Genomic DNA, 27,444 nt, shown 5'->3' on the forward strand with positions numbered 1-27,444 from the left:
GAGTTAGTGCCCATTATTAGTTTCAAAAGTTGAACCCAACAAATTTTCTTGACGAAATGGTGAGAGATTAAAAAAAAATCTTATTTGTGCGTGCAAAACGTTTTTAAAACGTTCAATTATATCCGGACGAATGTATAGGAATTTGAAAAATTTCTCACATCCTCCTTAATCTTTAATCAAATTCCTCTTCAAAAATTCAGGTCACATTAAAGATATAAATACTCCAGGATTGTCCTCAGTCGCCACTGCACATATCTCACGCAGACTGTCGCTCTCTTAACTATAAACTCGTCATTAAGAAAAGATGAAACTTGTACCCTTAATTGTATTATTTTACCTCAAGTTCTGTGTGAACTCCTCAGATTTTATATATGAGGACGAGTGGCAAGCATTCAAGGTAAAAATATTAATATAATTTTCTTTTAGTACTATAAGTGCGTGCTTTAGAACTTGCATAACATTTCTTACCGAAGTCGCCATCACGAGAATAGCAGACGACAAATATTCGAGCAAAATATTTACAAAATTAAAGCTCATAATGTTCTATATGAGCACGGAATTAAGGGTTACAAATTAGGCATCAGCCCATTTGCCGATTTAACGTCCGAGGAGTACAAGGCTTTGTTGAATCTGAGAAACGGTGAAAGGAGAAACGCGAGAAGGTTATTTAAAGTGGGTATTCTGAGTTTCAGGATACTTATAGCTGTGCTGTAATTTGATGTATTGCAGATCCCAGTTAATACGTCTGCAATTCCAGAATCTATTGACTGGAGAGAGAAAGGTGCTGTCACCTCTATTAAAGATCAGGGATTCTGTGGTTCTTGTTGGGCTTTTTCAGCGGTAAAAAACTTTTATGGATCGTAGTATAATCAGTAGGATGGGTTAGTTGCTTTTACTGAGGATTTTTTGGGTTAATCAAAAACCTCGGGAGCTGTTCCATAAATCGCGTATTGAGCTGATCAATTATTACAAGTTCGGTACTTGAAAAATCGGGACATTTGTTGTCCCGGTTTTTCCGGTCCCGGTTCCATTGTTTGTCGGCGTTTCCTAATTGCAGTTATGTCATTTTTTGTAAAACAACTTTAGGGGAGTAATCAACTAAATATTTTATAATTAAATTCTCCTCTTCTTCGCAGAGTTCAGCTAAATGATAAAACCGGAAAATGTTCCTCTAAAGTCTTCAGAAAAGTTTCAGTTTATTTGCACCCCATGAAGCAAGATAGGTAGTTTTTTATTTTATTTATTTATTTACACTTATTATTCCCTCTCCTTAACTATTTACAAGTTTTCTAAGTTCGAGTCCTAAATCATAGTGGAAATTTATTTCAAATTTTTGCCACCCTGTATGTTGACTTTCGGCTTCGTATGTCATATTAAAAAAATTATTTTATACAGAGTGAATAAAAATTGTTCTGCCAACTGCTTACAGTAGGTTCTTGTGGCCGAAATAAGAAGTAAAGTTTAAATAAATAAATGTCTAAATGCCCTTTAAATTCGAAATAAGGGCTGCTAAAGTTTAAGAAAAGAAAAGTTTTTATTTTTTAAGTTCCAAAGAGCTTCAAATTTTTTTAACCCCATTTCGTATATGAGTTTAGCATATCGGTACGTATATGTAAATAAAAAAATATTAGCTTTAACCTTTCACCAGTGTCGGAGATATGGATGCGATGTCTCCTTTTCAGTTATAAAAAGTTGTTATACTTAATATAATATTTCGTTCAAAGCAGTACATCATATACGCCAAAGTGTTCAGTAAATTTTTATCTCGTCTGAGTTTGCTGAATTTCAAATAGTTTACTCATAAAAAAAATGGTAAAGTTAATAAAACACCCTGTATCTTAAAACTAAAGAGTAAGTAGATATTTGCTTATATAAACTTTACTTCTTTATTCGGCCACTGAAACCTACAGTAAGCAGTTGGCAGAATAATTATGATACCCCCTGTATATTATAAAAATAATATTTCTTTTAAAAAGGGTTACGTGGCTAAAGGGCCTAAAGAGTTTAGTTCATTTCTCCTCTATAATTGAAAGTTGCTTTTAGATCGGAAATGTGGAGGGCCAATACTTCTTGAAGTATGGAAAACTGATTTCCTTCAGTGAACAACAGCTGATTGACTGTGCTTCCAAGTACGGATCTAAGGGCTGTAGTGGGGGGTTGCTAGCCTCTGGTTTCCAATATATCAGGCAAGTTTTCGTATAGGTATTTTCTGCTCTCTCCTCTCTAACCTGCTCAATTTCAATAGGCGATCATGAAGTTTCTAACACTTAAACTCGATTTTCACCCATTTTAGAGACAAAGGAATAGAGGAAGAAATCACCTACCCGTACGAAATGATCGATGACGTATGCCAGGCCAGCACCAACTTGACCATCGCCAAAATCAAAGATTATGTTGAGATAGAGTCACTCGATGAAGATGCACTTTTAGCAGCTGTCGGCATTATTGGTGCGACGCTGTTGAGTGCCAATATTCTCCATTGAGAATCTAATTCTATTTCAGGTCCAGTCTCTGTGGCTATTGATGCTTCAGATTTCGATTTACAGTTCTATAAAGAAGGCATTTATGAAGGGGAAGTTTGCAGCCAAACCAAGCTCAATCACGGAGTCCTTATTGTAGGTTATGGGTCAGCAAAAGGGGTTGATTATTGGATTGTTAAGAATTCCTGGGGAGGTGATTTTGGAGTTGACGGCTATATTTATATGAAAAGAGGTGTTAATCAATGTGGCATTGCCAAGGAACCTGTTTATGCTGTTTTTTAATGTAGTTAGAGAATTAGAGTGTAATATATTCTTTAAGGGACAATCTAGAATCACGAAAGAGATGTAATCAGAGGGTCGCTCTAAATCTGTTTCCTAACGATTATCGGCTATTCCTGCGGCTTTGCTTCCTCTCATTACAGTTAAACCGGGTGCAAACGGTAACTATTATGGTTACGGGCGTCGCGACGCGTCGTGGGCAGTTATCGCGCCCTTTTGGGACAGGCGTCGTCGCACGTGGCTCCGGGGGATGGCTTTCGGACGCCGCCCAGCGCCGCTACTTGAAGGACGACCTGTAATAGCCAAATCATTACTATTTAACTACCTCAACTCTAAACAACAAATGTATAGTTCAAAGTTTTGTGGAATATCTCAAAAACTACAGGTTGCTAAAGGAAAAATTGTAGTAATTGACAAAAAAGTTGTTCGGCAAATTTCTCATAGATTTTCAGTGAACCGCTGAACGTCATTTCTCATAGATTTAGGTTGCATCGCAATTCTCACGTTGTCGATTGGTATAATTTATTCCTAGACACAAGTATTAACCGAAACTGGAATAAAACGATGCTGCCACTGAAGTTTGCTAATTCAAAGACCTTAAAAAACGTTAATGAAGAGAAAACTTAAACAAAAATTTCGATACTGAAAGAACGGCTTAATGCTTTTTCTAAAGATGTAAAAATTCGACGGCAATGAAACGTGTCATGACGTTCTTCATTGGCGTAGTAGACGTTTCCTCCAAATATTTATACAGTGCCCCACAGCAACGAAAAAAACTAAAGGAATTAGTTGAGACATATTTATTAACATTCCAGAGCTCCATGTATTCTACTTTGAACAATAGAACCTAACAACTTAGGTACCGCCTCTAAAGTTGAAGAAATCGGACGATAATGATTTTAGAAAAACTTATAAAAGGTCGGAGGTTCATTGGTGCAGGTGGTGTTTTCCTCCCATTTGAGACGCATTTCCTAGCATCAATAACATTATTTTTAATAGCAAGAAATAAATTTTTCGTGTGATTGAAATTCAAAACAATATCTATGACATATAGACTCCAACAAATGTTATTTCGGACAACAGAAACTCAGCTTGATAACGCCACTGGAGCCTAAGAGAACACATGGTTATCTGTAATTAGCGAAATCTAAAACGCGAGTTGAGACTCCTCTTTTAAGGCATAACTAAAAGTTATTTTCAGTGATCAATTCAACGTAAAATTCAGAGCTTTAAAAAATTCCATTATGGACAGCAGAATTGTGACATGAAGTAATTTGGTGTCACCATTAAAATCCAAGTCGGCCCAAGATGTTGGTCTGTAGAGGCAGATGCCGTCTGTCCTCAGTTAGGCACGTTTTAATTCACATTCTTGAGCATTAAAAAATTACATTTTGGACAAACGAAATTAAAAAATATGGTACGCCACTGAAATCTACGAAATCTGAAGATCGCTATTTTGCATAAAAAACTTCGAAGGCATTCAAGTTTCATTGACGCATCTGTCGTCTTTTTGCAGCTAGGGATGGTTTCGCTTAACATTCCAGAGCACTAAATAATTCTACCGTAGATCAACCGTACAGATGGCACAGACTTAATTGACGTTGATACCGTTTTATTCATGCTTAAACCCATCATTCCAAAGTCTCAACAAGAACTCTATTTACTGCTTCTCTAACGTGTCTCCAAAAAAACTCTACCACAACCAAGAACGAAAAAAAATTGGTTCCGTCTTTACAACCGAAGAAAGTGGGTGACGATGATTTCCTCAAACCACAAAAACCATTCAGATTTCATCACCGTTGGTGTGGTTTTTCACCTTAACATTGCTGAACTGCGCAAAAGCTTTACTTTGGAAAGCAGAAATTACAAAATGAAAAATTTTTATTACATCGCTGAAACTCAAGTAAGTTTCATTGACTTAGGGCCTATTTTCCAGTTACGCATATTTTAACTTACATTTCTAAGCATTCAAACAACCCATTATGGATAATTGAAATTAAAAAATTCGGTACGCCCCTGGAATCCAAGAAAACAAAACATCGCTATTTAAAAAAAAAACTTCGAAGACATTCAGGTTTTATTTCATCCATCATAAGAAAACATATGATTATTATGTTCAGAGCGACTCTCGTCGGTACAGGTACTGTTTTTCTTCAGTGGAGGACTTTTAACTTAACAGTGAAGTTCTCCTATAAATTATAATTTCTGTAACTAAGACTAAAAGATTTCAGGTTATTTCTATATCAAATAATCATAAACTGCATAATATTATATAATCATAAGCGAGGAAGTGAATTTGCTTTCAACATTTGGTGGATCCAAAGGTTATTCCAGTCGGAAATCTGCGTGAAAAATCTCTTGAGGGGGTGTGAAATTTTATTCTTATAACATCGAAGTTATCCAGATATCCTATCACTCCAAAGGGGCAATTTCGATTTTTTTAAAAATATAAGTATGATTTTAATGCAAATCCAAGTATGGATATGATACACCCACCCCCGAGCATAATAAAAAGAGCTCGGCCCTACGTGATCAGTCGCCCTTCACCCCACGCACCGCGGCCGTTCCTTTTCGCGTCATAGCAGTTGAGATAAGCAATTTTCTCGGCTCGTGATTGGGGGTTTTCCCAGGGGAGGGAAAACTCCATCTACAAATGAACAGCCGTGACAAGCACTATAATTCGTCCACTGTCGGAAAAATCGCGAGAAAAACCCGACCGTCCGCTCGGAAAATCTCCGCTCTAATTCGGATTTATAACGCATGAAAAACCGGCGAAAGCTCTGGCGCTCGGGTATCGTGTCAATTTCTCAATCATAATTAGATTTTGGCCTCTTTTTGCCAAATATCAGGGATTTATGCGGCCATAATGTTGCTCTGCGTGACGTAAACCTCCAATATAGAGAAATCAAATGACGTTAGATCAGGCGGTTGAGGTGGCCGATTGAATAAATCTCAGCTGTCCATCTAGACAGGGTGCAAACGATAGTCTATAAGTGTTAGGAAGAATACAAGGATTAAACATAATCAATATTTAGACATTAAATCTGAATAATCCGGAACAATTTATTCGGCAATAAATCAGGAATAAAAGTGCGTTCGAAATCCAATTAAGCTGCAACTGCACAACGCAAACCTTCATGTCCGACAAATTATTGCACCCCAGCCACAAGAGTGGACAAATGGCTTCTGAGGGACAATGGAACTGGCCACTCATTCGTTATTGGGACGAATCAAGGCCGCACGTAACAAATTTGACTGGTTCCGCAGAAATTTGACTTAAATTTGTAAAAAAATTTATGTTTGAATAAAGAACAATTCCGCAATGTGAAATTTTTATCACCGTCATTGAGCTTCATGCTTTTACTGATCCTACCGACTGCGCCAAAAAAATTTCTTTAAGATGGCTGAAGTTAAGATTTGTGTTTCGAAAGTTGTGATTTGAAATTGTTGTCAACAAATTACTGTGAAAATTACATCGTTCTTCCACAAATTTTAATGAGATTTTTTGTAACAATCACTGTCTATTTTTTTCTTGTGCACGGAACTCGTTTTCTCTCTACCACCCCTGTATCAATGCAACAATTCAATTACTACACACATCCCTGGATTCGATACAAATGCAATAAAACATACGTCACCCCTATGCGAACCCTGTACAAATAGGAGGAAATAATTGTAATGGTAATGCCGAAAGGGCTTGCGTCAGTATTTTGTAAATTTGGAAATTATACAGGGCCAAATGGGAGGGTGTAATGCCATTTGTTTGTCTGGTAGGCGTATAATATGTGGCATTATGCCTGCGTGATAAGAGTTTTCGAATATTTTCGGAGCTACTGTTATGAGCAGTTTTGGGTCTTAATTCGCTTTTGAGACTCTCTAATTTGAAATGCAGTAAAGACATTTTAGTTGAATGTATTGAAGTTTTTTTGGAGGTTGAATCTCACTGGTTCAAAATTTTCAAAAAAACAATCAGTGGAAAAGCGATCCTTTCAAATTTGTCCAAGACATGTGTTCGAGACCCTCAAATTAGTGCTAGAAATTCTGATAATTTTTAACTTTCCCTTATTAACTCTGAAGCAATGGGGCAAATAAACCAGTTAAAATTAATAAAAGGCCACTTGTTATCATGTTCGCAATTTAATACCTTTTTGGGCACGGATCAATGGGGACACGTTCTCTTAACAGATGGATCAAAATATCGACTTAGTGACGACGATGCACGTATTCGAGCATGGAGATGTAGAGCTGAGTGATATTTAGAGTAAAATGTGAGAGAAACTACCCATTTCGGAGGGAGCTTCATTATGGTATGAAGAGGAATTTCTGTCACAAGGCACTCTACTTTTAAGGTAGAATTGTGAATGGTTGTCGATACTTAGAGTACATTGTAGCACTTAACGTCATCCCATTTGCAGCAGAAGAAGGACCAAACTTTGTTCTTCAACAAGATGACGCGAGACATCACACCGCCTGATTTGTAACCTAATACCCTCAGGAGCGAGTTGCGAAGAGGCCAGCCAATTCCCCAGACCTGAATTCCATAGAACATCTTTGGGATGTTCTTCAGAGGAGGTTGGGAGATCATCCAAATGCTCAAAATTTAGATGACCTCGCAGAAATGCTCCATGAAGCATGGATCAACATTTCAAGAAAAATTATAGTCAACCTAATCGACTGTATATCCAGGCGGTCTCAGCAAGTCCGATTGGCCCGAGGCAGGCACGCCCATTGTTAATTTTCTTTGTTCATTGCATTTGTTAAGTTTATTTCAACAATGCAATTTGATAAAAGATATATAAAATATTTGCAGCAATTACTTAATACTCTCATCATTTTCTTCTCAATTTGAAGGAAGTTACAGAACGAATTTTATGAACATTTATAAAAGTGGTCCTTAATTCGTTGTGAATAGTTTATCCCGAGAGGGTTCTCCGAAAATTGACAAAATTCTGATAATTCTTGTTTTGTTTTCTGAAAGGACAATCCCCAAGTGATGCAGCCTGCTTATGTTGCATGTGATAAGGATGAGGCTGGTAAGCTTTAAAAATTTTCCATATAGCGAGCTACAAAAAGTTATGGCCATTTAAATTCGGGTATATTACAGTATTCGGCGTTCTCTATCAGTAAAAAAAAAAAAAGAGTAAATAGTTGGATTTTTAATCATCAACTCTCTAGGCAAGCAAAATTTAATCAGAATGTCCAATATTGCCCAAAAATATACTCGTAAATCGAAATTAAAGTTTTAATTTAGCCGTTAAAGCTTGTCTACATAGTTAATTAACATCCCGTATATCCTAATTTTTTCCCAAGATAGTCATAAAAAAGCTGGCCCTGTAAAGGCTTCTCCAGTTTCCTGAAAATTCTAATGATTCCACTGCATTTCACTAACTTCCACAAATATGAATGAATTCAACCTCACAATTATCTTTTAAGATTGTCATTCACTTCTCACTGAATGCTCTTCTAACGTGGTACTACTAAAAAAATTCTGGGAATAAATATTTTCTTCCTTACGAGGTCCAGTTGATTAAGGATTCTCAGTGTTATTTATGTATTTAAATTGAAAAGAATCCTGACCAAGCTCTCGTAAGGGTTGTTCGGGTTTTCTGATCATTTATTCCTCCCTTTCCTTTCTCCTCGTACACCGAAATAACCAGTTTCTCTCTGGTTGACTAAAAGTCCATAAAATTGTCTTCTAAGATCGCATTAGGCCACAATGCTCATTACTAGCTTCATGGGAGGCTAAAGTACTTAAAACTGTTTATAAATATTTTTGGTTTTAGCGTCAACTTGCGTGCCAATGGTGAAGAGGTCAAGGTTGAGAGTACTTTTGTTGCTCTTCACCTTGAACTTTTCTTTCTTGAATGCACCCTCTTTTTACGTTCCTCTTTGAGTTCTTCCTTGGCATTCCACAATTCAATTATTCTTATTAAACGAACACCCTCGTGTAGGTGCACAAATGCATAACAGCAAGGCCAAGACCGTTAAGAATGCATGAGAACAGTTAAAACCCATTTAGTTTCCGGTGTTTTGAAATGAAATTAGGGCCCTTTGGTCCAGTGGCGTGTTTTACAGGGAATTATTCAAAACAGTGCCCCATAAATATTAGATTATTTGTAAATGACGCCACAAATAACATGAAAATTGCTTTTGTTTATTTACTCGCCCATTTGGGTAATGCACAAGCATCAGCCCTTGGGATGCACATTAATGCACGAAATATATTATGCAAACAATACAGTCGGGCTGAAAAATGTTCTGGTGTAATTAGATTACTAATTTATGCGATATGAGTAATTTGCATAGCAGAAGAGACTCTGAGATGAGCATTTAACGAAACATTTAAATTCATAAATTCGGGAAGAAAGCGAAAATCGCCAGGGCTCGATATTCTTGAAATTTCACCTCGCTCGGAAACCTCAAAATCATCTGGGAAGGTCTGAAGTTGCGTCAACCCCCTGATGATCTCCCTTGAAGTGGAATCTATAAAGGTAAATTTAATTGCAGACATATCATAGAAACATATCGCAAATAGCCATAGAGAGCGTGCTCAGATTTGATTATTCATAGAGCTTTACGAAGCCGTATCAAACTACCCAGTTAATCGAAACAAGGCCCACAGAGACCTATGCTAAAACCTTGGAGGTCAGAGACGTTCCGACAGTTTAGGTTTAGACTTAATTAATACATTAAAATTGTACGTCATTCGCTAGATTCACCAGAGGCGTAACTTTAGGCACTAACGCTCCGATAGATCATGGAGAAAGAAAAAATAGAGAAATGCATGCAGTTTTAATCACCCAGAAGGCAGATGCCATCCAATATTCTTGTTACTCTTCTCTTGTCTTAACCTCTCTAATGAGCTTTGAGACTGGAAATTTTGTGGATACCCGCCCCTGAAACCCGCCATTATAGTTAAGAAAGCAAGTTGCTCCGACTGCAATCCGAACTTTGACTAAATTATTAGGTCCGGGCCATTTGGGTTGACCAGAGTTAATGGACATAGATACCTTGGTTAACCCGAAATGCCCGACTGGATATATCAAACAGATTCAGTTTGAAATCATAATTGGATTCCAGACTCGAGTTTAGACTAATCTAAGTTGCGAGTTTTAGTGTCCTGTTAATAACTTACAAGAGGGATTAATTCGCCTTTAGCACTATGTGATCAAATCCAAGAACATGACAAACAGACTGGCTTGCCATCCCCCGAATGAAGTATTGTAACAACAAGTTCGAAAAATATCAGACAGATGTGTCTCTGAATAATTGATAATACAAGTGGAGTTTGATTCAGTCCACCCTCTGTTGCACTGCCCTTTGGAAATAAGGGTGCTCATGCCATTTAGGGCTCAATGGTTTTATGTTAGTTTTATTACCAAAAAGGAGAAGCTGCGCTTAATTGAGAGGGGTATTGGGCTTTCCGAGTTATTTATAATTAACATATATTTTTGCCCTTTTTAAGGTTTATGTGAGTCATGAAATTTGGGAAAGAAAAGCTTCTTCATTCATCAATAATAATAACGCCCTGATGAAATACATAAAAAGTGCATCGAAGAGGAGTATTGAAGAGGGGGGGAAGAACGAAGAGGGACAGGAAGGACCAGGAGCGGAACGAAGAACGATTAGGTGGAGGAAGAGGAGACGAATTCTCCACTTAAGTTTACTTATTAATTCATCAATTCGCTCAAACGCGTTCTAAGGGGGACAAGTCGCATAGTGTGCATTTTGGGTCAAGTTCATAACTTAGTTTTAGGCTTATATAACGTAACTTAACTTACGCATTAGAGTTAATTTTCGGAATCCCAAAAAAGACACAATTTTCAGCAATTCTCATGCGGTTTATGAACTTAACTCAAAGTGCACATTTTGCTACTTGTCCCCCTCTATACGCGCTTGAACGAATTCTTCATTTTCAACCGTATGTAAAGTAAAGAAATAGTGAGAGAATCCACATTTCCAGTGGCTTCAAATGATTTAGCATCGTCAGTGGAATATGGTAATAATGCAATATTATTCGGTATTCGAATGACGTCTAATACTAGCATTTCCAAGGACGTGCATTAACTGATTTAAGCAAGAAATGCGCATGCGCGACTTACATACGTATTCGGCACATGTGGTTTCAGTAAATTGTTTCGGATTAACTCACCTAATAATTAACACACCTATGCGTAACTTATACATAAATACTCAATTTGTTACTCATGCGTAATCTGACGAAATTAATGTCAACTTTATTTTTGTATTTTTAACATTTTTTATGTATTTATTGTTAATATATTACTTTGTGGATAATATATACTAAAGATTGAAATTGAGTGTTAATTGTGTACGGAAAAATAGGTGCACTGTGTGGGAGAAAATGGAAACGAGTTTTATCTCCGTCTCCATTAACCCGAACGAAAGACACTAAAACCGAAATAATTACTGACTTGAATTTGTGAAAAAGCGTAAAGAAGAGTCACATAAGCATGATCTGAGTTGATAGTTCTTGAATGGGCGTTTCACAGTGCACGTTGGAAAAGCGCAAACATAATACAGGGTGTTATTTAACTAGGTGAGCAAACATCAAGGGCTGATTGTTTTAGTTATTCTAAGACGAAAAGTTTATATGAATGTAAATTCCGAAATGCTTCGTTTTCAAGATACAGGGTGTGAAAATTATTTTTATTATTCATATATTAAAAAAACTCTTAAATAACAAGATGCAAACTAACGTAATGTTGAAACTTGGTGATGGTTTTCAATGTAGTACTGAGGAATCTTTTAAGCTAGAAATTGTTTGTCTTCTTGTGCTAGTGGCCTGCACAGGGGTAACGCTGAAAAATTAAGAAAAAAAAAACACTTTATTAAAATTTCACTTAAACAAATAATACGAAATTTTTTTAGTAAAAAAAACATTCAACAATGAGTAACACGAAACTTGCTTAACGTGAAAAAATATATTTAAAAAATTTTTAAAAAGTCAACGGCACATAAATAATAATAAAATTGATAAATAACAATGCTAAATTTCAAGAAAATCGGTTAATGGAGTATTACGAATTTTTCAAAAAAAAACGTTTTTTTTTTTTTAAAAGCTTGACACCCTGTATCTTGAAAATTAAGCATTACCGGACCTATATTAATATAAATTTGTCGTCTTAGACTCATATAAAGAATCGCTCCTTAAGTGTGACGGCCACGTACTTAAATAACACCTCGTATAACATAATATCCGTAATACAGGGTGTGGCATGAAAATCGAGGGTTTTTAAAATAATCATTGAATCTTCAAATTTTCAAATATATCTTGTTTTTTTATTATGATGATCAAAAATATAACATTTTATAACCGTAAACAAAAAATGACATCCGTTCACGTTGACGGGATGATGAAAACGTTGAAGAAAATTGGCAATTGCGTTCAGATGTTACTGTAGCGGAAAATCCATTTTCTTTAAAAATAATAGGGACCAATAACGCCAAATAGTCCTACCGCACACCAAACTGTCGCTTTAGAGCTGGACAGAAGTTGTTCCTTTAATTGTCGGAGATTTTCCGCAGCTCAGGGTGAACTGCAGTCACAGACTCACCCCTTCTAACAAAACAGTCATAAACGAATATTCGATGTTCCAACGTCCACGACGGCTCCATGGTGGCAACTGAAAGATAATAATAAAATGGTATGAGCCAAAGAATGAAAGCTTGTTGCAGCACAACCCTTTTGGTAATAAACAGTCGAGTATTACTCATTCCAAAAAAAGCTTGGTTCCTGCACCGCACCCTGTAGATATAACGTAATATAACGCATAAACATACAATATGCGTTTTTTTAAACTTTTTTCTCTAAAATTGATAGTTGCTCAGGTATTTTCTATCTCAAGTTGAATGGACCACCTGGTATATTGCGACATGCACATGCGCACTTAACATATGAATAGAATGACGCACTTTGACAGACAATACCGTAATGCAGTGTTCATTACCAAAGCCCTCCCTATAGTTTCACATGTACTCGTACGTGGACACAGACCATAGAGTTGAAAATCAGAATTGTAAAAGACCTAAATCTGAAAGGCAAAAATTAAAATTAAATTTGACTTTCAAAAGAAGTTGTCTGGGGATTTAATGAAATGTTTTAATTTTCCTCATTTACATATTTATTTCTATTTTTTATTGTGTTATGTTGTACGCCTCGTCTTACTACAAATTCGACTAAACTCCGACGTTTTCACATGGCTAGAAGTCATTTCCATCTAATTTTGGTAGGGAAAATTTATCCCCCAAAGAACTATAGATATTCTCCGAACCCCGGCTTCGCCCCGTACATCATTAGGTACAGCCTTGGGTGGGTGGGTGGTTACTCTTCGATTTCTAAAGGAACGCTTACAATGGCATGTTCATGGTGCGGTACCTTCTCAAACAGTCTTAAGGGCATTTCTACTCTAGCACTGACCACAGAAGCTTCTTCTTAACCGCGTGCGGCAGTATTGGTCTGCGTGTTTCGCTTTACACAATCGCGCTTATTGTAAGTACCAAGTGATGATTCTGCAGTTAAGATCTCATGTAAGTAACTGATTATAATGATTTTTTGTGACGAAATTGAATAACATTTAGGTCCAGTTTTTTAACTTCCTGCTAACTTTGCCAACAAGACTATGCCGTAAAAGCAACAAAATGACTGCGAGGTATCGGAACATTTCTCTACTTCGATAGGAATTATGTTGCTGGCAGAGTTATCAGGAATTTGCAAAAACCGGCTTCATTTATAGTAAATATTTACATCTCCAGTGCATCAGTGGGAAATTTGAATTCATATAATGGAACATACTGTATATTTTCAATCGATGCTATACACGTTCATGTACTTTTTGAGTTCTTAGGGGATTTATAAGAATGAACAATAATTATTGACGATCTAAGTTTGCTGCTCCCGATTCTGCATATAAATTTCGAGTTCTGTAAATGAAGCACCCTGTACATTTTTAAACATTGTATTCTACCCGCTGCTCTACAAAAATGGTTCAAAATTACTTCGATGATTGATTAAAGAAATATAGTGGCGTACATTTTTGGCTCGAAGGGTCTAAAAGGGTCGATGGGTCGAAGTAGATTTGTGCTTTAAACCAAAAAAGACACATTTCTCGAAATTTAAGGAAAAAATTGCAGAATCTTGGATAATATCGAAGAGTTCTGGGTTGTTGCTTTGGTATGCTTAGATTATAGCATAACCGAGTTTATTACATCTTTAGTTCATGAGAACATACCAGCAGTTACATCAACTTTCCTGCTAATATTGTGAACGTGAGAGTAAAATTCCTCACCAGTTAATAGAATGAACTGCCTACGAGGTACCCAAGGTACCTGAGAGTGCAGCATATTGTTAAGAACTCTCAATCGCAGATGCATGGTTTACATTAGAATAAATTTCTTTGAAAAGAAGCTTGTGGGCTTCTAGATTCAATGTTCACATTATTCAACCACGACCTGTAGGGCTCTATTAACGTTCATTCACTCGTCACATGGTTCAGTCAGTATTTGACCCCTGCTCTCATGGCTCTACCTGAAGTGATGATTGTAAAAGAAACTGAGACCGTAGATGAAGGATCAGCAAAAAGCGTAGCGTTACTTAAGTCGATGTTGCGTTGCTCAGAAGCTTGATTTGCGTCTAGAGACCATTTGAGGGATGTTTATCATCGCCCCTCCTCAATGGTACAATGTAGTGGCCTATAAATATACAGGATGTATAAACAATTGTTCTTACAAAACCGCAGTGATATCTCGGAAACTAAGTGAGGAAGGTGAGGGATCAAATAATAGTAAACCATTCCGAATCAACACTATGTAGGTATTGGTGTTTCTCAATTGGACGAGGAGTTTTTTTACAGATATTTAGAGATATTCCTCTTCTTAATTGGGCAACGTTAGCCCTCATATCCGACATTTTCCTGTTACTTTTCTATATTCACAAAAGAAGGTTGAAAAATTACTGAAAATTTCGAGGAGTGTTTTGAACTACCAACCTTCCTCGTTAGAACCTTATGGATGGTGATCAGAGGCAAAAAGCAAAGAGGAAAGTAACTTGTAGAGGTGGACCAGAAACACCACGGAAGACACTTTGGAGTATATCTATATGATAAGCCCTAGTCCGTCTTCAAACCTCGTGATCATAAAAAAATAACATTAAGGGGTTTTAACACTTTTGGTGATAGATATTTTGCTTGTGTAAAACAATGGAAAGATAGGTTTAGTAATAACCTGTTCATCATCAAAAATCTTGACTAGTGGAATATCGGAAATGATGGACTAGTGGAATATTATTTTTATTTCTGGAATGATTGACAGGATGTACCCTCTGATGCTACGAACAGCCTCAGAAATGCAGGTGTTCCTGCAGCGTCGTGATGGAAGAAATGTTTAATACCAAAGGTCTTGCAAAGAAGTACATGACAAACTTAATGGCTCAAATCTCTTTTGGCATAGATAATTACTTCTTTGAAGGAAGGGAGGACTTGAACTTCAAGAAAGTTTATTCTCAGATGCTTTAGATGACTCCGTTTAAGGCGTTCAGCATCTCTGCTGAAACTGAAGCTTCTGTATATAATCTCTCCGACATACGTTTTTCCGGACACTTTGATATATCATAATACGACTGGATTTTGCCGGAATGATTTTATTGATTTGCTGAGTCATGCGAGGAGCAATTTCCAAGAGCATTTGGAGAAAAGAACCAACTTCGGTGAGTTACTTGGAACAAGCACGTCCTAAACTGTTTCTTTCTGAAACACAATTTTCCAGACACCATCTGCATGGTATCTCAAGCAGCAACATTCTTCATGACCGGGTTGGAGACAACAACTAACATGATGGGACTCGTAATCTTCAATTTGAGTCTAAATCCTGAGTGCCAGGAGAAGCTGAAGAAGGAGATTTTTGAGACGTTCCTCAATGACTGGCATAGGTCACGTCAGTTTTCTTCCAACTTTTCCCGTGAAATGGTTTGGAAGTTCTTGAACAGGAAAGGGGCTGCTAGTGATTTGATTCTGGCCAAACATCTGAAGCTTCACTAATCCTTCCAGTAGCACCTCGAGTGTTGTTCCGTTTACGCTGTCAAACTCTAACAAGTTGCAGCCCGCATGGCTATTAATGTATATTAATTCATTTTCGTATAAGGCGCTCTTGCTCTTCGTTGCGAGACAATTCATTGAGCTTCGGTGAGTCACACTATTCTTGTTTGTAACTTTCCAGTGAACAGGCGAACTGAGCTCATTTTTTCAGTGTATTAATAAAACTATAAATCCGCCTTTGCTGTGATCCCAAAATCAATCTTCTTGGTCTTTTCATTTGGATTTCCAAACTTTTAGAATCAGTTAAACCTTCAAGTGGATTAATAGTGCTTGAGCAAGGTTTCGATGATCTAAAGCCTAATTCAGCCACGGCTGGTAATTTAGTCAAGTAGCCAGCATCCACTAATCATTTTTCGTTCTGACTAGTTTAGAGCAAGGGTCAAGTAGTGGTGTCAAAAAATTGACAGGTAAAGAGGTCGTACGGACTTAAATGAGATTATAAAAAATGTTATGAATGTTATGTTGAAAGACATTGGAGAAGAAATATATCCGAAAAATCAAAACGTTTGTTGGTCAGAAAGTGGATAAGTGGAAGAGAATCGTTGGGAGCTTCAAATGGAATTTTGAAAGAGCTAGAAATAGAAGATCCTTCAGAACAATTTAATGCACTCCAAATGTCGAAAACTTCTTTTAATTATTTGTTGAATAAATAAAATCACAGATTCAATACAAAAATACTCACCTTGGGGGCTGATTGCAGCAAAGCCGAAACTGCAATGTGTGTTGCATTTCCTTGCAACTGGAAACAGTTTCCGGAGTTTGCAGCATCTGTTGACTGACTTGGGAAATCAATAATATCGGAATTTATTCCTGATGTTGCTGAAGCTCTTTATGACTCTCTGAAGGAGTTTATTCTATCATGTACCAGTAATACACTTTATTATTATTTAATGTTTTTATGCATAAACATCTTTATTCCATATTAAATAGAGAAAGAACTATCAGCCTCATTGGCCTTGCTGCCCATGATCTAATATTTTAGATGTTTTTTTTTCGATTTAAAATTAACAATAATTCAGTTAATGAGTGGGAAAAAAGAAGGAGAAAAACAAAAATCATAATTCTTGGAAACATTCTAAAAGTGTGGTGGAGGGGAAGAGGAAGTTAGATTGTCTTGTCTGTCTGGTTAAGCATAAATGGTTCAGTATGGTCCAATTTATTTTTTCATTTGCTCTGCAGTTGTTCTAGCTTTTCTGTAATTTTTGTCATGCGCGTGCGTTCATATAATTGAGTTTGTTAGGTGGATTGTGTAGCGGTTGTCAGGGTTCTTTATTTTCGTTATTATTTTCAGTGCTATTTGTTCTGTTGTTTGTACAATTTTTTGTTTTGTTGCGTTTGCTCTGAGAATATGTCCATAATCTAGTAAAGGTCTACAAATGGATTTGTAAATCTGTGTTGCCGTTTTAGTGCTGATCCCTTTGTTTTTGTAAGTTAACGTACAGAAGTGTATAACTCATTTGATAATTTCCATTCTGTTATTTTTTATGTTTTGATTGAATTTGATTTTTTTGTCAATGGTCATACCTAAGTAGTTGACTAAATTTTTAAGATCTGCTGATTGTCAGTAGTTACACTTGGTGAGTCAGCTGTGATTTGGTGGTTGGTAAGCAGTAGTTAGTATTTGGAAGGATCTGGCGTTAATTACCATTTGTAGAACCATGCCATTATCTAATTTGTTAGTATCTGTGGTCTCGAGGCGGCTTTTTTGTGTTTTTGTCATGTACAATAAGTGCCGTGTCGTAAGCGTATTGTAATATGTATGATGTCCTGCCTACTTGGTTTCTGTCCAGTAAGTTATGGTTGTATATATCGTGGAAATACATATTATATAAGAAAGGCGAGAGTGGCAAGTCCTGCGGGAGTCCTTGTTCGGGCGAGAAGGGAAAGGAAAGAGTGTTATCAATACGTATCTCCAGTTGTCTGCTTTCAAGTAAGTCTTTAATTAGGTGTATTAAATACTTTGATGTCTGCAATTTACAGACTTTGTATAAGAGACGCCTGTGCCAGACACTGTCAAATGCCGTATTAATGTCCGTAAATAACCATGCTGATTTTCCTCCGTTAAGATGGGTTGTTTGGATGTTGTTCGTGAGGACAAAGAGTGGGTGAATAAAGGGGTGTCTCGGTTTGAATCCAAATTAATAGTTCAACATATGTTTCCCAATCAGTAGTTGAAATCTATCTTTAACGATGTGTTCAAATATTTTGCTTAGCACCGGGAGCAGCGTGATTGGTCTGTAGTTTCGTATGTGTGAATTGTCCATTTTTTGGTATGGGTGTTACCATACCATTCTTCCAAGGTTCAGGGATTTTTTGTGTTTTAATGCGGTTGCTCATTTGGTGTAGAACCAATTGGTGAGTTCCTTGGGTCAGGTTTTTAATTATGTTGCTTTTAACCTTGTCTTTTCCCAGTGCTGTGTTTTTAATACCTTTATGTTCATCGTCGAATTCTATTTTTGTAATTGGATTGCACGTGATGTCTGAGGGGCAACGTTTTTAATACCAACTGAAAAAATTATTATTTTTTGCAAAAAAAAAACATAAATTTTACCACCTGCAGAACAAAACTTAAAATTTTGAAAACAATTCAAAGTAACAATCATTTAGAGATTAATCGAGGTCAATGCATCTGTTAAAGCCTTGACACAATATCATTTTGTGATACTCTAAGTCGCCCTGCCTACAGCGACTCACATGTAATTAGTTCAGTTAGTTCGGGATCATCTGATGGTCCTACAGGCAATGCTTTAGTGGGTAGATTGAGATTCTGTAAGGTGTCAGTGGAATACACTTCAAAGTTGGAGATACACTGCTGTGTAAGGAAATTTTGTTGTTCTAGTGGAGTAGCCCGCGTTCTGCTATAATCACTATCGAGAGTCATGGACCTTGACTTGGAAAATGGAGAAAATGCAGGCAGCATGCCAACTGTTCCCATTGGCTGTGACTTTATGTTTTGATGTGAAAGCATCTACTGAAGTCTAATCGTATTTAAAGATGTTTGGATTTGTTGCTGCGCTTCCAATGCAAGTCATAATGGCATTCGTTTTTAGCAAACACTTCAAATTCATTTTCTTCCATTGGAGCGTTAACTGTGTAATCGTTTCTTTTAAATTGATTAACAACAGTTTTTAATTGACACAATCTTTGTATTTTTGCTACATGACCTGAACTCTCAGGTGCTGCCTGCGTCGCTTTTTTGGGAGTTTCATCAGATTCTTGCACGGATATTTCAGGACTAGCACGTATTGACTGCAGTGCCTCATTATGGATCGCGTTTGCATTGCTATCACCGGTATCATTAACTTCCATGTTTTCCATCTCAAATGGACAAAATAATGTCAAACAAATTTTCTGTTCATAAAATATCAAATACACTCGCGCATTTATTGTTTAAACTAGCATGCGTAGTATTAATTTGGTATTAAAAATGTTTCTTTTTTATTGTTGCAGTTTCCAGATGAAAGCAAATGGAAATTTGAACGGGGATTTCGGAAGAAATGGAACTTTCCTGGGTGTTGCGGAGCGGTGGATGGAGAACACGTCATTATCAAAGCGCGTAGGGGGCTTGTATCCTAATTACAAAGGGACCAATAGTACTGTACTAACAGCTGTCGTAGACTATACTTACTACTTGACATATACAGGATGTCTTATTTAAAGTTGTGATTGAAGATTACTTCAAAACGGTACGTCGCATGAAAAAACGTTTCAAATAAAAGCTATGCGATAACGAAGGGGACATGTCATAAAAATAGTGAGTTTTAGCCAAAATGTCATTTTAAGGCTATTTCAAGGGCAACTTTTTTTCTTAAATAGCAACTACATTTTTTACAGATTTTTGTAGACCTTCAAAAAATGAATATTCTTTATTTCAATAATTTTTTTTATTGGACGTGTTGCTGCTAAGTTATCTTTGATTTTTTTCCAATTTTTGAGATAAGTGAAATTATTACATTTTTTTCTAGAAAAGTTTTGCAGTGCATATTCTATTTAAAACTCATAACAATCCTTCTATCTAATAAAAAAAATTATTTCTATGAAAAAAAATAATTATTTGCCAAATTAATATCCAATCCTGATTTGGGAAATTATGAAAGCAAATGTTCAATAGAATTGTTTGCTCTGCGCAACATTTCCTCGTTTATCAACTGACACGCATTTTCAATTTTCATTTTCATGTCGTCTGCAGTTATTGGTACTTCTGCATAAACTTTGTCCTTTAAGAACCCCAGAGGAAAAAATTTGGTGAACTCAGGTCATGCGACTTAGGAGGTCAGTGGACCGCATCGTCCTATCCATCGATCTGGATGCATTTCATCCAGAACGTCACGAAACATTTTAGAAAAACGGCTACAGAGCTTTCATGCTGAGACCACATCACCCGTCGCAACTGAAACATTTTCTAAAAATTCCTGAAGATTATTACGCAAAAAATTGTAAAATAGGGGTTAGTTAAAAATTAAGTAGATGTTATTAAGCGGCCTGCATGCACTCCCGATTTGAAGCCAATTGAGAATTTATGGTAGATGTAAAACAGGCATTAAAGGATGAAAATATAACAAATCTTATTTAACTTTACGAAGAAATTCAGCGGATTTAATATGCCATACCTTGAAAAAGATTCTAGAAGTTAATTGACTCTTTGCCGCAACAGTGTTATGAAACAATTCGGAATAAAGAATACCCAACTAAATATTAGTTTCAATTTAATAGCATTAATATGATTATTAGTAGATTTAAGCCATTTTTGGAATAAAATTTCATTTAAATGGAATTGTTCTTATTTATTTGTCCAGAGAAGTTTTATTTATTTGTCACGTCGACCTACACCCTTAATGGAAACGTTCGAAATGTTAATAAAAATAAATATTATTTAATATAAAACTAACGTGTAGAGACACATTTTAATTTTGCTGATTTTAAATAAAGTTGGTACATTTTAAAGACGTCTTATTTATGTGGGCACCACTCTATATTCTCTATTAGAAAACGGTTTGCTACCAGAAGGCCACTTCTTCGTCGGAGACGATGTTTTTCCCATTAAAAGAATATTCGCTGAAGCCCTTCTCAGAAGCAGCATTAAGCCTTAAAAAAAGTATTCAATTACGGGCTATCCCGAGTGAGAAAAATTCATTTGGTACCTTACCAAGCAGGTTTAGGATATTCGAAAACCAAATACCCTTTTCTCCAGAAAAAGTGGACTTAATCATAAATGTCTGTTGAGCACTATATAAATGGCTTGCATTATCAAAAAAAAAAAAAAACTTTGTGGATACTGAGAACCCCGATACAGGTACACTAAATGATGGCAGTTGGGAAAATTTGCATGTCTCCCAAGGGTTACTTCCATTGCCAAGAACTTTAATAAATCAGTCGACACGAAGAGCTCAAAAACGTCGCCCGAAATATGCTGATTATTTTGTAGAAGGATCAGTGGATTGACAATTAAGAATGATACTTTAATGGCCACGTTTACACTTACGCTCATTTCTTGCAATTGTTTCTAAGCGGTACTTACTTTTCCCTCTTAACCACCCCCCTGTATTTTTTCGATAATATTGTATTTGTCAGACAGACTCTAAAGTTAAATAAAATGGTTTAATAAAAGTAGGGACAGATACTTACGACCCTGCTCTGCGTCTCTCTTAATTCTGAATGTAGATTTCTCAATATATCGTCGGCAATTCGAAACCATTTTATCGATGCGGTGTAAACAGAATCAGTCGCGACTCGGGATTTCTTCGATTCCTTTATTTTCTTCAATTCTTGTGAATATGTTGATCTGATATTTTCTATTTTTGTCTTAATTTCTTTTTCCGTAAATCCAGGAAGATTCATCGCTTTTTCCAAATTTTCACATGCGGCTTGTTTCACTTGCCTGTCTTTATACACTTTTCACGTTCCGTAATGTCTCACATCTAAAATATTCATTAACGAACTTAAATGTTGTACCTTCGCTCCAGCGCGATATTTTGGTATTTTGTGTCGTCACCTAATGCATTTGACTAAACGCGCGCGTCCAGACTCTACTCAATTGTAAAATAGAATCGAATGGATCTACTTAACTAAATTACTACACTAAACTACCACTTTGCTAATTTTTATGGTTCACACACACTAAATCACTAAATTACTCGCTCCTTGGCTACATTATTAGTCATATCCGAGCTAGGCCTTACAGGCAAGTTCCAAGCAAACCAGCCAATTGGGCAAATGTATAGATATTTAACAGGACCAACAAGAAGTGTTTTTAAAATGAAATGGAACATCGCGTAGACTCTGCTTAGCTTGGGTGAGGGTTCCCCATATTGTCCGTAAGTTCCAAGTGATAGAGCGAAGCTCCTATTTAGATTATATTTAAGGCATACCTAGATTGTTGTTATGGCAATACCCCAATTATCTAGATCTTTCGGTTTTAGAGTTAGAAATTTTTAGATTTGGATTGAGCATTTAATTAGACTAATTGAGTCTCGGGAATTGTTCAGTACACTGATTCATGGATATCAAGTGGACTAACTAATTTAAGTAATATTTTAAGCATGTCAATAGTAAACTTTACCATGCTCGAGTTGTATTTCAGAAACCTTAAGACCCTTCGCTTCGAGCCATTACTTAACCCACTCTCCGAAGAAGACTACATAACTGAAACTCGAACCTCAAACTGGAGAAGGAACTCCCAGCCCTCATCCCTTTAGATGGAATTCACTTTGATGCAGCACACTACGAAAATCCCAATAAATTCGACCCCAAGAAATTACGAGATGGGTCCAAACACTTTGCCAACAACTGCGTCCATACGCCCTTCGGCCTGGACTCTGGAAACTGCATAGGTGGGGAAATTTTAATATTAATTTATTATTAATATAGTTTTTTTTCTTGTTATTCCTACAGGTGAGAGATTTAACCTAATTAGTGCCAAAGTCGATTTCGTTTATCTCCGCTGAAAATTCCGGACTGAAAAGTGCGACCGGATAGTCAAACGTGTTGAGCTGGAGTCAAAATCTCTCTTCATAAATCCAAAACATGTAATCAAAATTAAGGTTAAAGTGTTGTACTTTGCTTGATCGTTTTTGAAATAAATTTAATTAACGAATTTATTATTATACTGCAAAAGAACTGTTTTGTTGTCTCCATCTTCCCCTTTACACAATAATCATAATGGGTATGAATTTTTCTCTTCCTCCAAACATCATTCTTTTTGACTGCTCTGGGCTGAGAACACATTTCACACGTTGTTAGTCGATTCGGCGTTATTGAAAAATTGATTTACAACCTGTGCCTACCTAACGTTACACTCAATTTCATTTTCATGCATATTTTATTTACCCTGTTTTGTACAGAACCGGACTCGAAAATACCTAGAATTCGTATTGAGAAACGTACGATGTTTGGCGAATATGTTATTTTCTTGAGGTCCTTTTTCCATAATTGCTAATCTTGTATTCTTCCCAGGGACATACCCGAAGCACCAAAGATATTGAGACAAAATTGTTTACTTTATATTTAATGTATTAAACAAGTTTGTTGTATTAAAAAAACATTACGTACTAAAACAAGAATTGTTTCCTCTTACCTTTCAATCTCGATTAAATCTGTGCCGGGTACGCCACTGGATTTAGACAATGTATTCCGACATTTTCGAGAATAGTAAACAAAACCGTGGGCTTAGTGTTGCGTGAAAGTCAATAGCGCAGATTATCTTTAAAAGAAGTTCTGATTTTTTTTCTATATATATTTATTATTATTTTTAATATAAATCTTTCTAAAGAATTTTGAATTTAACTAACGCGTCCAACTCTATTTAATATTCACATGATGCGCCACTGAGATTTCCTTTGCGTTTTTTTGCAATTTCAAACAAATTGGGAATGTGAATTTTACAACTCACAGTGACCAAGGTTTTTTTATGTTGTGTAATAGACGTCACGTGAGCCCTCTCGATTACAGGAAGGACGAAAAGGAGTGCAACAGGACCGAAATGACCCTAAGAGACAATAGATGTTCCAAACACAACAGATGAGGAAAGCGTAGAATCAACAACAGAAGATCAGAGTAGGTAATCGTCCACGCAGCCCTCTCCGACCCTGACGACATATCCCTCAGGGGCAGTTTCCGAGTGGAAAAGGTTCTTTCATCCCGAGGTTTTTGGGCTAGTTTAGGTAGGTCTTTCGGCGAATGCTACATTACTGAGTCACCGGAATGCCAGACCGTATTTTCATAGATGCTTCTTGAGGTAAAAAAAAATTCTATAAACGAGTCTTTAATTTCCAATACTTACGATACTTCTTTGACACGCCACTGGATTTTAATGTTGAATATGTATCAGAGCATGAACAAAAAAAAAATCCGTTTTAAAGTGGCAAGTAAGTCACATTCACTGAACCTAGTATACGACGCAGGTCTAAATGGATACCCCCCCCCCCTAATTTAATTTTTTATCAAATAATTATTATTTTTAATTCAAAAAATTAAATGGTACAAAAAATATTAACTTTTAACATTTGTTTATTTTTTAAATGTTGCTTACATCATTGGTAGCGCAAAATTGCTGATTTTTTAAGATTGGAATATGGGTCAAGTGATACCTCGAATTAAAGATCTTTGAAAACTAAATGCAATGGTGCATTGTGATTCACAATCTATCGATTAGTATTTGAGAGAAAAAGGTATAAAGCTGGTAAAAAGTACAATACAAAAGCAGTTAAATAGTACGCTAACAACGAAAAAATTTATTTGTTGATGGGAAATTGATTTGTTTTCGATTTTTGTTTTAACAAAAAGTTTGTAGTTATTTGGGTTTATTACATCTTTTTATTATTTTTTTCATAAAAAAAAAAATCGGCCAGTTTGTGCTACCAGTGACGTGAGCAACATTTAAAAAAATTATTCAGAAAATAGTAGTTTTTATCATATTTCACACTGCTTGTGAATGTAAAAAAATTGTTAAAAAGTTAAAGAGAGAGGGGAGGAGAAGGGATTTAAAGCCCGTACGATACATGAAATTTCATATATTGACTACGAAATCTGGAATTATCCGTCGGTACGAAAATCAAGTTCGACAAATATTTCTTTGCCAAAAAGAGTTAAATTGAAATGCCACTGTATTTCTATTAGCATTTTAACAGAATATATGTGTGCCACGCCACTGGATTTTAATATTGAGGTTTTCAAAAACCAATATCTTGAAGCCGTTGAACTATATGATAATCACTGGTTTACACATTTTAAACGAGATTTGGAAGTAGGGCCAGGCGTAGCCCCACACCTGCGGTTAATCAGTAAAAAAATACAAATTAAACTTTTTAAATCTGTCTCAGAAACGCCTCGGTGATTCCAAGATGATTTTTACAATTGATGCCTATCGGACATTAATAGAGCCAGTTTTTAACGATTCAAATCAAAATTAAATATGAATGAAGAATCCTTCAAGGTGATAGATCGTTAAATAGTCAGTGGCGCAGCAACGCATGTCAATTATGGATATTTTGAAACTAAATTGTTGCAGCGAGATTTCCTCTACTTTTAAAGTCATTTTACAAGACGTCTCAGATTTTCTAGGGTTTCATAGATTTCAAGGTTTATTGATGAATAGTAAGGATTCAACACGAGACTGAGTTATAAAATGTTTTTCTTTCTTCTCTTTAGTATTTTCGTCCATTATCAATAGAGAATGTTTAACGAATTTCACGGTGACCGTTGGTTTGGTCTTGAGGTTAAAATATGTAAAATGGAGAACAATGGGTCAGTGAGGGCCTGTCGCTTCTAACCAAAATGCCTGATGGGCGTCACTTTTAACGACAAAAACGAGAAATTCAGATATTTACAAGAGCGGAACATTCTGCAAATTCATGCCGATCGTTTTAGGAAATCAGTCCCTGGAGATCGACTTTTGGATGTTTTCGACCAACACTGCTTATTACTAATAAATGCCCTTTGTGATAGCGTCAATGTGGTGTGTCCTGCCCTTTTCCCTCTACGCTTGAAAACGATTATCGAATTCCAACTACTGGATTTTTGACAGGGTTTCAATTGGTAAAGGTCTGCTTTGTTTGAGAAATTTTCTATGAATTATTATCGTAGTTTTGACAGGTTCATGAAAAATTATCTTAGGATTTTAAGAAACCAAAGCTACCCCTTACATCCCTTAATTTTGGACGTATACGACTAGTCACTTAGTATTGATAAGGTGTGTTATAATGGAGTTACCTCATAAACTATCTCCCCTTATCATTGCTATGAGCATGCATCACATTTAATATAAATGGGAGTTTGATATGGTCCAAAACTCTGACCATCTGACTATATACGAAAGCGGGACTTGGACCATCACAGACAATAGACAAGTAAGGGATGAATCTATTATGCTGATATTCACCCTCGATCTGTCGTTTTTTTCACGCAAAGTAAGTTTTGTATATTTTCAAGCTTTAGGTAATATTGCACCGGTATCCATTAGCGTATCAAGGGTTTTTTTTTTCATCTGAAACCGTGATAGGAAGAGCACTGCACTGTAAATTGTTCCAATTAAAGAATTTTACAAACGCCCTTGCTTTTCATATTAAAATAAAAGTGATTTTTGCATATTTCTGATATTTTCAAGTACCAATATGTATAAGTTTTCAGTGATTTTCCAGTGACATATGAAGACTAAAGTCATTTTTGCCAGTCCAAGCCACTTGAAAAGGATCTTAAAGCCAATTTACTAAATTTCTGCAGGTATGTGCCTGATTCTGATATTTATATCAAAAGAATATTTTTTCAAGACATCAATAATTTTTCAGTAATTTTCAGTGAACACTAGTAAGAAGCTTCAAGTGAGTGGTTTTGTTTGCTAAACACCTTTAAGAAAGTCTGTGATTTACACGGGGAGTCTCTAGAAGATCTGTACAAAATTGTGCCGTAGATTTCTGAAGCGAAAATATGACGATTTACCTTATATAATATACTTTAGTTTAAAAAAAAATTATTTTTTCACAATACAGGACGTCAAAGTGAAGATTAAAAAAAGAGGGAAAATTTTATTACTTAGTTTGTAACGTTGATATCTCAACAAAATATCGCATTGGGGAGTTTTTCAGGGAGAAAATCAAAATCCGTTTACATTTTCGATTTACATTACAGAGACCTCTGTTAACACTAGGTGAACTCTTTTTAACGGGGTATAGCTTTTTTAATCGCCCGGTATAAAATTTATTTATGACTAAATTTCTGTTTTCCTACATGTTTTATGAAAAAAAGTATCTTAGTACAACACCTTGGAGGTATTCCTTCTTAAGATATTTGTAATTTAGAATTCTGTGCCTAACTTGAAAAATAACTTTAAAGTACACATTTATTGGTAAAGTACAGCAAAATAAATAATACAAAAATTAGTATAGTCAAATAAAAAGATGAAAATTTTTAAAAAATAATAAGAGTCGAAGATTAATTGTATGTCTTGATTTTTTTGCTTCAAGTATGGAACGTGTACATTAAAATTATTTATCAAAACATGCAACAAATTTTAAACTTTAAATATCGTAAGAAGGAAGGCTAGCAGGTATTTACACTGAGATATACTTTTTTCATTGAAA

At 35.9% G+C, this 27,444-nt stretch overlaps 1 protein-coding gene and 1 pseudogene across 1 annotated transcript; both read left to right on the plus strand.

The window, feature by feature from the left end:
- The first annotated feature begins 223 nt into the window (after positions 1-223).
- Positions 224-2,862, plus strand: LOC136345305 (cathepsin L-like). Its single transcript, XM_066293457.1, has 6 exons — positions 224-397; positions 448-672; positions 730-840; positions 2,044-2,186; positions 2,294-2,448; positions 2,503-2,862. Exons 1-6 carry the CDS (start codon positions 305-307, stop codon positions 2,760-2,762), a joined length of 987 nt encoding a protein of 328 aa, XP_066149554.1. The 5' UTR covers positions 224-304; the 3' UTR covers positions 2,763-2,862.
- An 11,568-nt stretch (positions 2,863-14,430) lies between these two features.
- On the plus strand, positions 14,431-22,842 carry LOC136345447 (probable cytochrome P450 6a14; annotated as a pseudogene).
- The last annotated feature ends 4,602 nt before the right edge of the window (positions 22,843-27,444 follow it).

This window comes from Euwallacea fornicatus, chromosome 19, assembly GCF_040115645.1.
Source record: "Euwallacea fornicatus isolate EFF26 chromosome 19, ASM4011564v1, whole genome shotgun sequence".
In the NCBI taxonomy this organism is placed as follows: domain Eukaryota; kingdom Metazoa; phylum Arthropoda; class Insecta; order Coleoptera; family Curculionidae; genus Euwallacea; species Euwallacea fornicatus.

What these genes read in the sequence shown, in the direction of transcription:
- LOC136345305 (XM_066293457.1), top strand. Translation starts at nt 305, where the DNA reads ATGAAACTTGTACCCTTAATTGTATTATTTTACCTCAAGTTCTGTGTG. An exon ending in ACGAGTGGCAAGCATTCAAG is followed by an intron (nt 398 to 447) that starts GTAAAAATATTA and finishes TGCGTGCTTTAG; the next exon opens with AACTTGCATAACATTTCTTA. An exon ending in AGCAGCTGTCGGCATTATTG is followed by an intron (nt 2,449 to 2,502) that starts GTGCGACGCTGT and finishes ATTCTATTTCAG; the next exon opens with GTCCAGTCTCTGTGGCTATT.